Here is a 13252-nt window from a genome sequence, read left to right as displayed (position 1 = left end):
TCATCATCATCATCATCATCATCATCCTCCTCCTCCTCCTCATCATCATCATATCATCATCATCATCATCATCATCATCATCATCATCATCATCATCATCATCATCATCACCATCATCATCATCATCATCATCATCATCATCATCATCATCATCACCTTCAGCCTCGTTGAGCGCCAGCCCACCGTCGGACAGGGCATCTCGCATCACCGCCGCGCGCTCGTTGCGGAAGCACACCGATGGCCATGCCCCTGAGGTGTTGTCTGCACACTCTCGACCAGCGCAGTGCACGGTGCGCAGGTAGCTGAACGAAGGCAGCGACAGAACGTTGTAGAACATGCAGCGTGAAAGCGTCAGCCGACGCACGCCACGCAGCTCGGCAAAGCCCTCAAACTCGCAGTCGTCCAGCTTCATGGACACGACGTCTTCCGTCTCGGCCACACTGAGATCGTCAACGCCCATCATCTCCACACGCTCAACGTCGTGCAGCTCAAGGGTGGGCATGCGCGGGCCAAACACGTGCACTTTGCGCGCCTCCATCACGGTGGCCGTTCCAATGCAGTCGCGAAGCACCACTTTGGCTGAGAGTGAGGCAGCAATGTCGCCCATGACACGGCACTCCTTGACCACCACTCGCGTTGTGTGGGGCAGCAAATCCAGTCCGCTCACGACGGGAAGCGAGAGGCCCGGGTCGCCGCGGATGGGCATGTCGGCCACAAACAGCAGCGCCGTTGGGTCAAAGCCGCCGTGCCTCATCACCACATCACACCGCTTTACGGCGCGTGGCAGAGAAGCAGTCCTGGTCAGCTCGTCAGAGTGCACGCCAAGCAGCACCACCTTGGCCATCGCCGGCAGCGGATGCGGGTCGTGCGCAAATGTCGCCGCCGCGGTACCGCGCAGCTCAAGCTGGCCGCAGCACTCGGCGAGCGTGCACACAGCGGCAGTCGACACCACCACATCCAGCGCGCATGTGCTGATGGAAGAGACGTCGCCTGGCGGCAGCCGCAGCAGTGGCAGCGACGGGCACTTGAGCACTCTCAACTCCCGCATGCGCTTGCCCCCACTAGAGGCAGAAGCAAAAAGGCGCGGCTTTGCGCTCGGCAGCAGGCGGAATGCCAGCATGGGGATCCTTGCGAAGCGCAGCTGTGGCAGATTGGTCAAGCAGAGCCGCAATGCCGGGTCGCGCGTGCAGTACAGGGATGACAGCTGGCGGCAGTTGCGGACAACAAGGCTGCCCAATCGATCCAAGGCAGTCACCCGCATGAGCATCACGCTACACGAGGTGACTTCCATGGCACCGAGGCGCGCGCCCTCAAATACCACCGTGTTCGCGCCCGAGCACTTGGTCACCATGAAAGCGCAGCACACGTCTGTCGTGAGCACCGCCGTGTGCAGCGCAGGGCAGCGACTCACGCGCAGCGACGCCACATGCTCCTGCGCCCGCACACGTGGTGCACCAAGGTGAGAAGAAAACGAAGAACGCTCTTGGTGTTCTCCGTGATGGCCACCTGCCGCTGCAAGAACGTCATGTCCGGATGCACGCCCAGTTGCAGGAGGTGCGTGAGGATGACGGACATGAAGTTGGCGCCAATTTCCACGATCCTCATGTCTTGGTCTTGGTCTTGGTCTTGGTCTTGTGAGCGAATTGGCTGGAGGTGATCTAGGCAAAGGGGGGCTGGGACCTTGCTGTGGGGGCAGGGCGGCCACAGTAGACGAAACTGACATGGGTGAAGTGAAACACACGTGGTGGCGGGGTGGGCTGAGAAAAAGCAAGTAGAAGGAGGAGCGAAGGAAAAATGGGACACGGCCACGGGCAGCGTCTTCGTGAACAAAGGGGGGGGGGGCAGAGGGGAGTGGGAGTGGGAGTGGGAGAGGTGCTTGAAGGAAAATGACAGCTGGAAGGTGTTGTCACAGGTAGTAGGAAGCAAGTGTGTTTGTGTGTGCGAGGGAAAAGTGTATGAGAAGCTGGAAAGTGTTTTCACGACCACAGACAAACGCAAAAATCACGATAACAATGGCGTAAGTGCGTGGCTACACGTGGCGACCGCACGCGCATGGCGCCTTACACGCCCGTGACACTCACAGGCCCGTGGCACTCGCATGGGCACATCATGTCATCGCTGCCTGCTGTTCGCGTGCGTGTATGGCGTGCGTGCGTGCATGTTGTGCCATCCTTCACACCCACGCATGATTGTAGAGAATTTGTTGAAATCTCCATAGAAACATCTACAAGCCAAACAAACAAACAAACAAGAAGAACGGGAAGAAGCAAAGACAACACCAACCAACACCTCCCCCCTCCCCCTCTGCTCCCCAATCTCTCCCGCCCTCCGAATCTCCCTGGTCACTGTCGCACATACACAAGCAGACACACGGGCACGCCTTCTGCAAGCGACACAGGCTCACGCCAAGATGAGCAGGCGGTTGCTTGAGGATGTTGAGCGCATCGAATGCATTGGCAAAGGCAACTTTGCCCTGGTGTATCGATGCCGCCACCGGTACGAGAAGCACACGCCTCACTTTGCAGTCAAGGTCTTGGATCTGGACACACCCGTCGCCATCGAGGACATTGCGGTAAACCCATGCATACATTGAACACTGCAGGCTTTGCAGCACGGTGTTTGTTGATTTGATCTGCCTTTTTCTTCATCTTGACGCAATCACATCCATGCACTTACTCACATGGTGGCGCTCGTCTGCCTGTGTCTGATGACGCCACGTGCTGCGCGCAGAGGGAGGTGCTGGTGATGCGCATGAGCAAACACGAGAATCTAGTGCGATTGCATTCGGCCACTTTGAGAGGAAAGCGGCTGTGGATGGCCATGGAGCTGGCCTCTGCTGGCTCCGTTGCCGATATTGTCAAAGCCCAAGGACCCCTCTCAGAAGCAGTCGCAGCCATCATTCTACGCGGCATGCTCCAGGTGCGTGTGTGATTGTATACTTGCGTGATTGTATAATTGTGTGCACATGTGTGTGTGTGTGTGTGTGTGTGTGTGTGTACTTGTGGATCGGCAGCGGAGGATTCCTATCCTTCGCAGAGCCCATCGTGTCGCACCTACTCACATACTCACTCACACACACACACACGCACACACACACACACACACACTCTCTCTCTCTCTCTCTCTCTCTCTCTCTCTCTCTCTCTCTCTCTCTCTCTCTCTCTCTCACACACACACACACACATACACACACACATGTGCTTGCCCTTGGCTTTATCCAGGGCCTGGCATACATGCATGCCTTTGGGTGGATTCACTCCGACATCAAGTCCAACAACCTCCTCTTGACACACGACGGCGTTGTGAAGCTGTGTGACTTTGGCGTGGCAATAGTGGGCCAAGTGGGCGCCGCCTCCACGCCCGAGACCGACGCGCCCGCCCAAACACAGTCCAGCGCTCCAACAACGTCGGCGCCGTCATGCTACGAGGACTGGCTGCCCCCCGCTGCTCGGCCTCGGCCGGCGGACGGCAACAATCATGCAAAGCAGTTTGCAGGCACGCCGCTGTACATGGCACCAGAGATTATCCGCCGGAAGGGCGTGAGCTCCGCCAGTGATATCTGGTCTGCGGGCATTGTTGCTATCGAACTGGGTGAGTGTGTTGTGTGTTTGTGTGTGTGTTTGTGTGTGTGTGTGTGTGTGTGTGTTTGTGTGTGGTTGTGAGTGTGTGTCTGTGTGCGCATGTGTGTCTGTGTATGTGTGTGTGTCTGTGTGTACGTGCGCGAGCGTGCGTGTATGGCGTTATGTTCCTGCTTGTAGCGTGTCTGTGTGCGTGTTTTGGTGCATCTGCACACATCCCCTGGTGTTTAGGTGTGGTGGCGTGCTGTGCTGGTGTTGCCCAGCTCCTGCTGCTGTTCCATCGCCTTCTGATGACTTTTGCTCTGAGTAACCCTTCGATCTCCCTCGCCCTGCTGTTCACTTCCACTGTGTGATGTGGGAATTGGCGTCCCCCCCCCCGCGGCTGCTGCGTGCAGTGTCTGGATCGCCGCCGTATTCGGACCAGCACCCATTGAAGGCGATGCAGCTGCTTGCTGCCAACGATCCCCCCACGCTGCAAGTCAAGCACACACGCCCCTACGCCGACTGCTGCTGCAAGATGCTCACAAAGGACCCGCAGCAGGTGTGTGTGTGTGTCTGTGTGTGTGCGTGTGTGTCTGTGTGTGTGCGTGTGTGTGTGTGTGTCTGTCTGCTTCTGTCACCGTCTTTCTGCCAATCTGTCTGTCTGTGTGACTCAACGCATACACACACACACACACACACACACACACACACACACACACACACACACAGAGCTGGTCATGCGCTTTCCCTTGTACTTTCCCCCGCCCTCCCATATGGAAGCGAAGCATGTTCATTGGTGTAAGCGCTCTTGCATTCGCATCCACTTCTTACTCACATCTGTGCCCCAACACATACCCACGTGCACACACACACACACACACACACACACACACACACACATTCAACGCGCGTCTCCCGTCTCGTCCGTGAATGTGTGTGCAGCGGGCGACTGCCGAGCACATGCTCAAGGTGAAGCCAATCAAAGGCGCAAAGAACACCAAGAAGCTGTGCCAGTTGCTGAAGACGTACACCTTTGACAGCAAACACGCAGATGAAGGCGACAGCTCTGACGATGATGACGATGACGCCGAGCACAGGCGGCAATTGTACGTCGTTGGTGTGTCTGTGTGTCGTGTGTGTATGTGGGGGATTGAAGCCTTGATTGTGTGCATTCATGTGTGTTTCGTTCGCTCGTTCTTTCGTGCATTTGTTCGTTGTGTGCTTGTGTGCAGGGCACGTTATTGGTGGAATTTGGTGTGTGTGCGTGTGTGTCCCTCGAATTGTTGATTGCGTGCGGTGTTACCCAACTTGCACATGACGCTGCGCATGAGGGTTGCGCCGCATTTCATCTCACCCCTGCTGCTGACGTTTGTCGTTGTTCGTTTTGCCTCCTGCGCACAGTTATGATGACCCGCTCGCATGGGAGTTTTAGGACCACCATTGATGCCTGCTGCAGCTCTGTGTGTGTCTGTGTCTGTGTCTGTGTCTGTGTCTGTGTCTGTGTGTGTCTGTGTGTGTATCCTTTATCACCACAGTTTTGTTTCGCCTGTGTGGGCTGACCAGTTTTTGTGCTGTGATGGCAGCACGCTTCGCGTAACGCATAAGCTTATGCCCGAATACAACCACCCAGCCCACCGTTTGCACCACACACACACACACACACACACACACACACACACACACACACACACACACACACACACACACACACACACACACACACACACACACACACACACACACAGAGCAGATGATTTGTTGAGATGCCCGACACTTTTCCGAATTGTCTGACACATCCCACAACCAAAACAAAGAACCACTGCAACAGCCCGCACGCATGATGGCAGGGGAAGGTCGGCGCAGGGAGCCACAGCGCACATCGTTTGGGGTGTGGGTGCGCTGGCTGCTGTTTGGTGGCTTTGGTGCACACCATTACTATCTCAAGCGAGACTTCCAAGGTAACCCATTGGATGGGCAACTGCGCAACTCTGTGTGGTGTGTGTGTGTGTGTGTTTGTATCTTGTGTATGTGCATGTGTGAGGTGTGCTGTGTCTGTCGCTGCGTCAGGGAGTGTGCTGTTGTGGGACGTTGGGTTGTGGCGTCACAAAGGTGTCCCTGCTTGCTTGGCCGCTCATGCCTCCCTCCCGTTCCGTTTTGGTGGCAGCATTCCTTTGGGCCATTAGCTTTGGAGGATTTGGCATTGGCCTGATTTACGACATGTTCCGCATCAACACATATTTGGACGTACGTGTTGCTGCTCTCGCGGCGCCATACATGCTTGTTCAAGTGCTAACAAGACCGCGAGTCATAACTGCGTCACACACGCATCACACACACAGCCATGTGCTGGCACGTGCACAGGCGAACGAGTTCACGCGAACAGACACAGACACAGACACTCAAGTCCCTCATTGCGGTTGTGACAGCGAGCTCTGCCTGATTCAGACGCACATGCACCACCACACACGACCGTGCTGATCTCCCCTGCACTTTCTGTGATACATCCCACCAAATGCCGCTCGTCCCGGGGTGCTGTGCGCGTGCAGGAGGTCAACAAAACATCCGTGTTCATGGTGAACCGCCGGCAGCTGCTGCAAGCGAGTCGAAAACCAGGTCCCCTGATTGCTAGCACGGCCGTTGTTGTGTTCCCTGCTGTTCGTGATGCCTCACGCTGGCGCTGCATTGACAAGCCTGTATTCCTCCCTCACGCCATTGTCCTGTACACCATTTACAGCCGTCCTCGCCGTGCGAACAATTGGCCAGCTGATCTTTGCCATGTACCTGCGCTTCATTGCCTTTTGGGCTGTTCCCCAAGACCCGCGGGTGAGTCGCATCGTGACGTGCTGGTGTACTTGTGCGTGTGTGTGTGTGTGTGTGTGTGTGTGTGTGTGTGTGTGTGTGTGTGTGTGTGTGTGTCTGTTTGTCTGTCTGTCTGTCTGTCTCCGGGCCCTGTGTTTGTCCATCTGTTTGTCTGTGTGGCGTGGAGTTTGAGGAGTTGGCTTTGTTTCACTTTGTGCAGTGGCTGACGCTGTACTCGTATGTGTACGAACTTGCATGGCGGAACACCAGTTTTCGTTGCCGTGGCCAACTGGAATCGCCGGCATATTCGGAGGCCTCGCCGCTGCGTGGACGGTCGCCAACATTGGTGACCTCGGATACAGAAAGGTGTGTGTGTGTGTGTGTGTGTGTGTGTGTGTGTGTGTCTGTGTGTGTGTGTGTGTGTCTGTGTGTGTGTGTGTGAAGTTACATGAGGTCGCTCTCTCTCTGTCGCTTTTGTCTCTCTTTCCGTGTTGCTTATCTGCTCAAGCCTGTGCCGTTGTGCCCTTACTTCCACAACCTGCGATCCTTCGCCCTGGACGCTGCTAACACCTCTGCACGACCTTGTGCGTCAACTCCACGACAACCAGGGCAACACGCGCGGTGCCTTCATTGGCGCAATGGTCATGGAGGCTCTCCTCGCCGCTGCGCTTCGTGACGAAGGTCTGGTGATGAGCCACAACTGGTATCAATTCTCACATGCAACACCGTCTCCTCAGTGCTGCTGCCGCTCACCTGCTATGCTGTTCTGGCCCGCTGCAGCTGGGGAGGTGGATCACGTCAAGTACGGGGACGCCGGGTCGTGCTTCTGGGTGGCCGTCGTGGCCATCGCCGCCTACGCGTGGTCTCGCCGCTACCTGTCTCCACAGGAAATGGCCGCGCTCCCACGGTGCGCCGCATCTTTTGTGTGTGTGTGTGTGTGTGTGTGTGTGTGTGTGTGTGTGTGTGTGTGTGTGTGTGTGTGTGTGTGTGTGTGTGTTTGTATGTGTGTTTGTATGTGTGTTTGTATGTATGTATGTCTGTGTCTGTGTCTGTGTTCATCAGCCGTTTCAGGTGTGACGCCGGGTTCATCCACCCCACCCACCTGCGTTCCGCGTGCGACATGCTGTAACACTTATCGCCTGCCCTGTCATCACTGCCTTCCTCCCCCCCCCCCCCCCAACTCCTCCTCCGCCACCTCCCCCGCCACGCCAGGCCGTCGGGGTGGTGGCGTGCGCTGCGCTATTTCTTCCGCGTTGCCCTCTTCTGGGCGCTCGTCACCAGCGCATTTGCGTTCCACTCGCGCATCGAACTCAACGAGAAGGAGGACACAGTTGCCGGCCACTGCTACGTGTACATCAACTCGCCGCAGTGGGAGGAGCACAAGCAGGCGTTTTATCTCTTCTACATCCAGTGCTCGGCAGACTTTGACGAGTGCAAGCGACAAATCTGGGAAGCCATCGAGGGGCCCTCTGCGCGAGCTGACTCGTAGGTTCCACACCGCCACACGTGGCTTGTGATGGTGATGATGATGATTGAGAAAGGCTGGGTGAGGGAGAAGATGAATGCCACAACACTCACGTTCTCTTCATTCACACACATCCACACTGAATGTGCACCACTGTGTCTGTGTGTGTGTGTGTGTGTGTGCGTGTGCATGTGCGTGTGCATGTGTGTGTGCATGTGTGTGTGTCTCCAGGGCGTTGTCAACGCTTGACCTTGCACCGGGGGCGTCCATCCGGGAGATTAAGACGGCGTACCGTCGCCGCGCACGCCACCTCCACCCAGACAAGTTCGCATTTGTCCTCTGCATGCGTGCTTGCTTGCTTGCTTGCTTGCTTGCTTGTTCTTGAAGCGATGGTAATCGCGGTTGCATGCCGCCATTGCTTTTTGAAACGTGTCCTCACGCAGGTGTTGCTGTCACTGCACAGGTGCCCAACGGAGGAATGCGCAGCCCAATTCATGGTGAGCTATCAACCGTCGTTGCTTGCGGGATCATATGAACTGCCCATGCGCCTGACTTGCCCACTGTCTCACCCATTCACTCACCCCAAACACCCCGACTCACACATGCACACGAGCAGGAAATGACAAAAGCGTACGAGTATCTGATGCATCGGCATGGACGCGGCACGTGAATGTGTGGTTCTCTTGCGCGCACAACTTTGACCAGAAATCCCCCACCACTTGTTCTGCTACTCGAAAAGCGCTTTCGCCGTTTGTTCCTTCTTCTCTGGCGTTTGCCGCCTCTTCTCCCCCTTGCTGGTGTATGTGTGTGTGTGTGTGTGTGTGTGTGTGTGTGTTTGTGTGTGTGTGCCTGTGTGTGTGTGTGTGTGTGTGTGTGTGTGTGTGTGTGTGTGTGCCTGCGTGGTTGTGCTTCGCCACAACACGCATGCTGATGATGTGGTCACAACTGGCATCTTTGATTCAGTGTATGTTTGTCTATGCCTGTTTGAAATATGCAAGCCATGGAATCACACACACACATGTGCCCGTGCACTCACAAGTAAAAGTGACAGCTGGCCAACGCTGGCACGAAACGCACGTGTTTGCGACTGCCGACGCCTGGGCCGCTACGCACACACGCACGCGCACGCACGTACACTCATAGACAATGTATGCACATGGAGAGAGATGGCGTGTGTGTGTGTGTGTGTGTGTGTGCGTGTGTGTGTGTGTGTGCGTGTGTGTGTGTATGTGTGTGTGTGTGTGTGTGTGTGTATGTGTGTGGGCGTGTGCGGGCGTGTGCGGGCGTGTGCGGGCGTGTGCGGGCGTGTGTGTGATGCGAAATCAAGACGAGTGCAGACCTGTGCTACTTCAGCGCCTGCCCTTGCGCTTTCTCCGCCCGCGCTTCCCGCGCGGACCATCAGCCCACGGATCGTCATCATCGTCGTCATCCTGGGCGTTGATGTCATTCCCTGGGAGCAGCCCGCCCTGCTTCCTGCCGCGCTGCCGCCTCTGTTGCACACGCGACGATTGGGGCGCTTCTGCTGACTCCTCTTCTCGTGCTTTCTCCGCCGGCGGCTGCTGCTGCTGCTGCTGCTGCTGCTGCTGCTGCTGCTGCTGCTGCTGCTGCTGCTGCTTGGCGTACTCTGTGGCAGAAAAGCATCCAGCATGTACAGACAGCCGTGAGCGTGCCGTGCAAGTGAACATAATGCGGTTGGGTCGCAACTGTACTGGCAGGCCACACGACACGGTGTGCTGTCTGCGACTGCGCAGCACAACTCACTCGGGTGGAGCGCGTGCCCGGTGGTGTTGATGTGTTGGAAAAGCTTGTTTCTGCTCGAAAACCCTTGGCCGCACACGTTGCAAGCCAATCCCTAACCCGAAATACACAAACGCGCGCGCATGCACCAGCGAGTTGAGATGATTTGGACTTTGGAGCCCCACACAAGCCGCAAGAGCAACACAAGATTCAACATGATCGAACAACGATCATCTCACCTCTGTGTCCTTTGGCTGTGTAGGCTTGACGGCTGGTTGTTTGCTCTTGTCCTATTCGAGACGTTCAAGGCAGCGTGTGAAGGTAATGAGCAAAACAGGACTATGACAGTGTGGTCGAGAATATGTGTGGTGTTGGGGGGGGGGGTCTGCCTGTCGTGTGTGTGTGTGTGTGTGTGTGTGTGTGTGTGTGTGTGTGTGTGTGTGTGTGTGTGTGTGTGTGTGTGTCTGCTTCCCTCGTATTCTCTGGGTGTGAGCATTGCCTCCACCAGCCCATCCCCAAGCAATCCCTCTCATTCTCTCCTACTTTGCGACGGCGACGCCGGCGTCGGGACGAAGATGGCTGGCCATCGGATGGTTCAGCAGCTTCCGTCGCACCCTCAGCTACGTTCTCATCGCCCTCACCTTCGCCGTCGCTTTCAGATGCCCGAGCATACTGCACCTCCATTCTGACTGCATCCTCCTCATCCTCATCCTCATCCTCATCCTCCTCCTCTTCCTCTTCTTCCTGCTCTTCCTCCTGCTCTTCTTCCTGTTCTTCCTCCTCATCCTCCTGCTCGCTTTGGTCTTCCTCTTCTTCCTCCTCTGCTTCTTCTTCCTCCTCGTCCAAGAAGGCCCGCAAGCTCAGCTGCTCAAGTTCATCCAAGAAATCATCATCACCGTCCACGTCGTCTGTGTTCAGGCCACCCAGCCCGCGCTCATCGTCCCCGACAGCCACATCCATCTCCGCCGCAGCATCGTCTTCCGCCAGCAGATCGCGCTTCAACTGCTCCACCTTCTGTTTGTGCTTCTTTGACCGCTCGTGATTCGCCAGCCTGCATTGCACATGTGTGTGCGTGTGTGCATGTGTGTGTGCGTGGAAAGCGAGTGATAGAGACAGGAGCCAACGCGCAGTCAGTTGACGAGTGCAAATCTCTCGCCGTTTCCTGCAAAGTCACGCGTCTGCCCAACGTACTGTTTGGCTGCTTTGAAGACCTTATTGCACGCAACACACTCGTGCCGTTCCGCAGCGTCATCTTCCTCATCAGCATCGCCTGGGAGTTCAAAGAAACCAACCATAATGAATCAGGTGCGTGCGGTGGAACGAGCGCAACAGACAATCGTGCTCGCCGAAGACACAGCAAAAGGCAAAAGGAGGACATGAGATACGATACACGCAAGCAAACGAGGGCACTCGGGAAAGAGGGTGGGACAGAAACAGTCGCATTCACTGGCTCACGCACCAAACTGCTGATCAAAGTACGCGTCAAGGGCGCTAAGATCATCCTCCCGGTCTGCCATCACGCGCTGTGCCTGAGCCACCAGCCGTTCTTCTTGTCGCGCACGCTCTTCGGCGAGGCGCTTTTCCTGGCGAAGAGGAGTGGACGCAATGCATTTGAAAACAGGCGAGAGTCCAGCAGCACCACATTCCACACGGATGACGCAGCGCACACGCGCAGTAAGCACACGGCAGGCACAGACAGATGCACAGAGCGCGCGCTCACAGCATGCGTACATCGCAAGTGGGGCAAGCCAACCTTTGCTTCTTGTCTGCGCTGCTCTTCCTGTTGTGCTCGCTCACGCTGTTCGCGCACTTCCTCCAGGTAGCGCTGATACCTCTTGTCGCGCTTCTTGACAAAGCGCACAAGTTGCTGTGGGTCAGGTGCGCACAAGCAAGGCAAGTCAAAGAGACATGAGACGTACACACTGAAACGAAGCACGCTTCAGCAGTTGGCATTCCGATGCACAGACGCAAGAAACCACTTGATCGCTCACCCGAACAGTGGCCACATATTCCTTCTTTGCAGTCGCTCGCAACTTCTTGTTCTCCTTCTCCATCAGCCGGCGCACGCGGCGGTTGGGTGCCTGCGATATCACCAGCAGCAGATGGGACAAGCGACACATCAGCGCAACACAAGCGAATCGTCACTGTGACGCACACGGCAATGTACTCCGCGCCGCGCACAAATGTGGCAAGGAAGACCAAGCGCTCCTGTTGGCCTCCAGCATGGAAGTGACACGCTGTCACAAGAACGCCAGCCAGGGTGAACCACAAGACGAGGCCATGCAAGCAAAGGCAGACAAAAGCATCACAGCCCAACATACGTCGCGAAGGTCCCATTTATCGCATGAATGAAAATGGCGACGCGTGGTGAATGCATCCCAGTGCTTATAAAATGGCCGGACGACCTTCTGGACATTACTCCTGCTGTCTCCTGTGGTGGTGGTGGTGGCGAAGCAGGGTGGTGAACGCAACCAAGGACGACACGACAACAGCTTAAAAGGAGCGGCCATCACATGCGGTTTGTTTGTTGGCTGTTCTCAACGACACAAGCAGCACACATGTACACGCATGTGCGCGCACACACACCAAAGCTGGGAATATCCTTGTCGCTGGAGAGCTTCATGATGAGCTGTTCATCTTCAACAATGCGCTGGAAAAGCTCTCGATACACGGTGTAGAAGCCCTGACGTATCAGGAAACATGGGAGAAGCACGGTAGAAGTAAGGTCACACCCATGACATTCAAACGCATCAGGTTGAGTTTGAACAGGCACGAGCACAGACCGAACCTGGGGGCTGTCGTCATAACCAGTGAAGGCGGTCGTGGAGAAGTACGGCATCACATCCACACCCTCTGCACCATCGCCGCCGTGTGCTGCAATGTGATGTTGGCAAATGCACAAAACAAAGCTCAGCGTGTTAGAAGACGGGCACAGCACACGCAACGTGTGTGTGGGGGGGGGGTCGCTGTGTGTGTGTGTGTGTGTGTGTGTGTGTGTGTGTGTGTGTGTGTTGTCTGTGTCTGTGTCTCTCGTGTTTCTGACTCTTGCGCTTTTCAAATTTCGCGGGAGAAAAAAAATAAATAAAAATTTCGTTTGGTGGGTGTGCGTGTGCGTGTGTCTATGTGTCTGTCTGTCTGTGTGTGTGTGTGTGTGTGTGTGTGTGTGTGTGTGTGTGTGTGTGTCTGTCTGTCTGTCTGTCTGTCTGTCTGTCTGTCTGTCTGTCTGTCTGTGTGTGACATTGTCTCAGCCTGTGTCTGTGTCAACTCACTGTCTCACATTCGTGTCACGTCATGCCATGCCAACTGCTCGTTGTGTTTCTTGTTAAAGCCTTGCCTGGCTGCAATCATTTCAATACAACCCAGTCTGCTGGCGCGATTGCACGGATGACAAAGCCGAGCGCTGTGAGGACGAGAGGCGAGGAGGGCAAGCGGCGGCATCCACACCAGGTGGCAAGTGTGCCATCGGTGGTGGTGGTGGTGGTTGTTCTTTTCGTTGCTCTCCTCCTTCTTGTTTCGTACGTGGTCTGTGTACACCAGGGAATGAGTGCAACGCCAGATCCCCAAACGCCATCTGCAAAGTGTATGTGTGTGTGTGTGTGTGTGAACAAGTGTGACAGGAACGCAAACGAGGAACAGGGTCCCAACCAGCAGAATTTGCGAGACGAAGAGACGAGGAGACGGAGGAGGAACG

General features: G+C 55.9%; 5 protein-coding genes across 5 annotated transcripts in view; 2 read left to right on the top strand and 3 right to left on the bottom strand.

Annotated features, from left to right (window-relative positions):
- Nucleotides 1-1605, bottom strand: part of PTSG_09943 (uncharacterized protein) — a gene marked incomplete at both ends in the record, with an annotated part of 2093 nt that extends 488 nt beyond the window's left edge. Inside the window, 2 exons of the mRNA XM_004989250.1 lie at nucleotides 157-1432; nucleotides 1480-1605. Coding sequence (XP_004989307.1) covers nucleotides 157-1432; nucleotides 1480-1605 — 1402 coding nt within the window. The remainder of the gene's footprint in view (nucleotides 1-156; nucleotides 1433-1479) is intronic.
- Nucleotides 1606-2186: 581 nt separating this feature from the next.
- Nucleotides 2187-5197, top strand: PTSG_09942 (STE/STE20/YSK protein kinase). Its single transcript, XM_004989249.1, has 6 exons — nucleotides 2187-2572; nucleotides 2731-2919; nucleotides 3222-3591; nucleotides 3974-4119; nucleotides 4503-4666; nucleotides 4962-5197. Exons 1-6 carry the CDS (start codon nucleotides 2411-2413, stop codon nucleotides 4990-4992), a joined length of 1062 nt encoding a protein of 353 aa, XP_004989306.1. The 5' UTR covers nucleotides 2187-2410; the 3' UTR covers nucleotides 4993-5197.
- Nucleotides 5198-5397: 200 nt separating this feature from the next.
- Nucleotides 5398-7848, top strand: PTSG_09941 (uncharacterized protein; the record flags this gene model as incomplete). The annotated part of the gene is made up of 8 exons (XM_004989248.1): nucleotides 5398-5518; nucleotides 5725-5804; nucleotides 6107-6173; nucleotides 6295-6383; nucleotides 6630-6725; nucleotides 6968-7040; nucleotides 7140-7266; nucleotides 7572-7848. 8 exons carry the CDS (start codon nucleotides 5398-5400, stop codon nucleotides 7846-7848), a joined length of 930 nt encoding a protein of 309 aa, XP_004989305.1.
- Nucleotides 7849-9173: 1325 nt separating this feature from the next.
- PTSG_09940 (uncharacterized protein) lies at nucleotides 9174-10856 on the bottom strand (the record flags this gene model as incomplete). The annotated part of the gene is made up of 5 exons (XM_004989247.1): nucleotides 9174-9448; nucleotides 9586-9676; nucleotides 9801-9851; nucleotides 10105-10612; nucleotides 10753-10856. The coding sequence occupies 5 exons, from the start codon at nucleotides 10854-10856 to the stop codon at nucleotides 9174-9176; spliced, it is 1029 nt and encodes a 342-aa protein (XP_004989304.1).
- A 156-nt stretch (nucleotides 10857-11012) lies between these two features.
- The window catches only part of PTSG_12963 (uncharacterized protein), a gene marked incomplete at both ends in the record, with an annotated part of 4013 nt that continues 1773 nt past the window's right edge, over nucleotides 11013-13252 (bottom strand). The window contains 9 exons of the mRNA XM_004989246.1: nucleotides 11013-11144; nucleotides 11315-11428; nucleotides 11553-11642; nucleotides 11883-11992; nucleotides 12148-12244; nucleotides 12350-12435; nucleotides 12605-12611; nucleotides 12918-12961; nucleotides 13081-13132. Of these exons, the coding sequence (XP_004989303.1) occupies nucleotides 11013-11144; nucleotides 11315-11428; nucleotides 11553-11642; nucleotides 11883-11992; nucleotides 12148-12244; nucleotides 12350-12435; nucleotides 12605-12611; nucleotides 12918-12961; nucleotides 13081-13132 (732 nt within the window). The remainder of the gene's footprint in view (nucleotides 11145-11314; nucleotides 11429-11552; nucleotides 11643-11882; nucleotides 11993-12147; nucleotides 12245-12349; nucleotides 12436-12604; nucleotides 12612-12917; nucleotides 12962-13080; nucleotides 13133-13252) is intronic.

Source organism: Salpingoeca rosetta (genome assembly GCF_000188695.1).
Source record: "Salpingoeca rosetta unplaced genomic scaffold supercont1.30, whole genome shotgun sequence".
Taxonomy (NCBI): Eukaryota; class Choanoflagellata; order Craspedida; family Salpingoecidae; genus Salpingoeca; species Salpingoeca rosetta.
The sequence above is the reverse complement of the archived record's forward strand: the minus strand, read 5'-3'. Positions and strand labels throughout refer to the sequence as shown.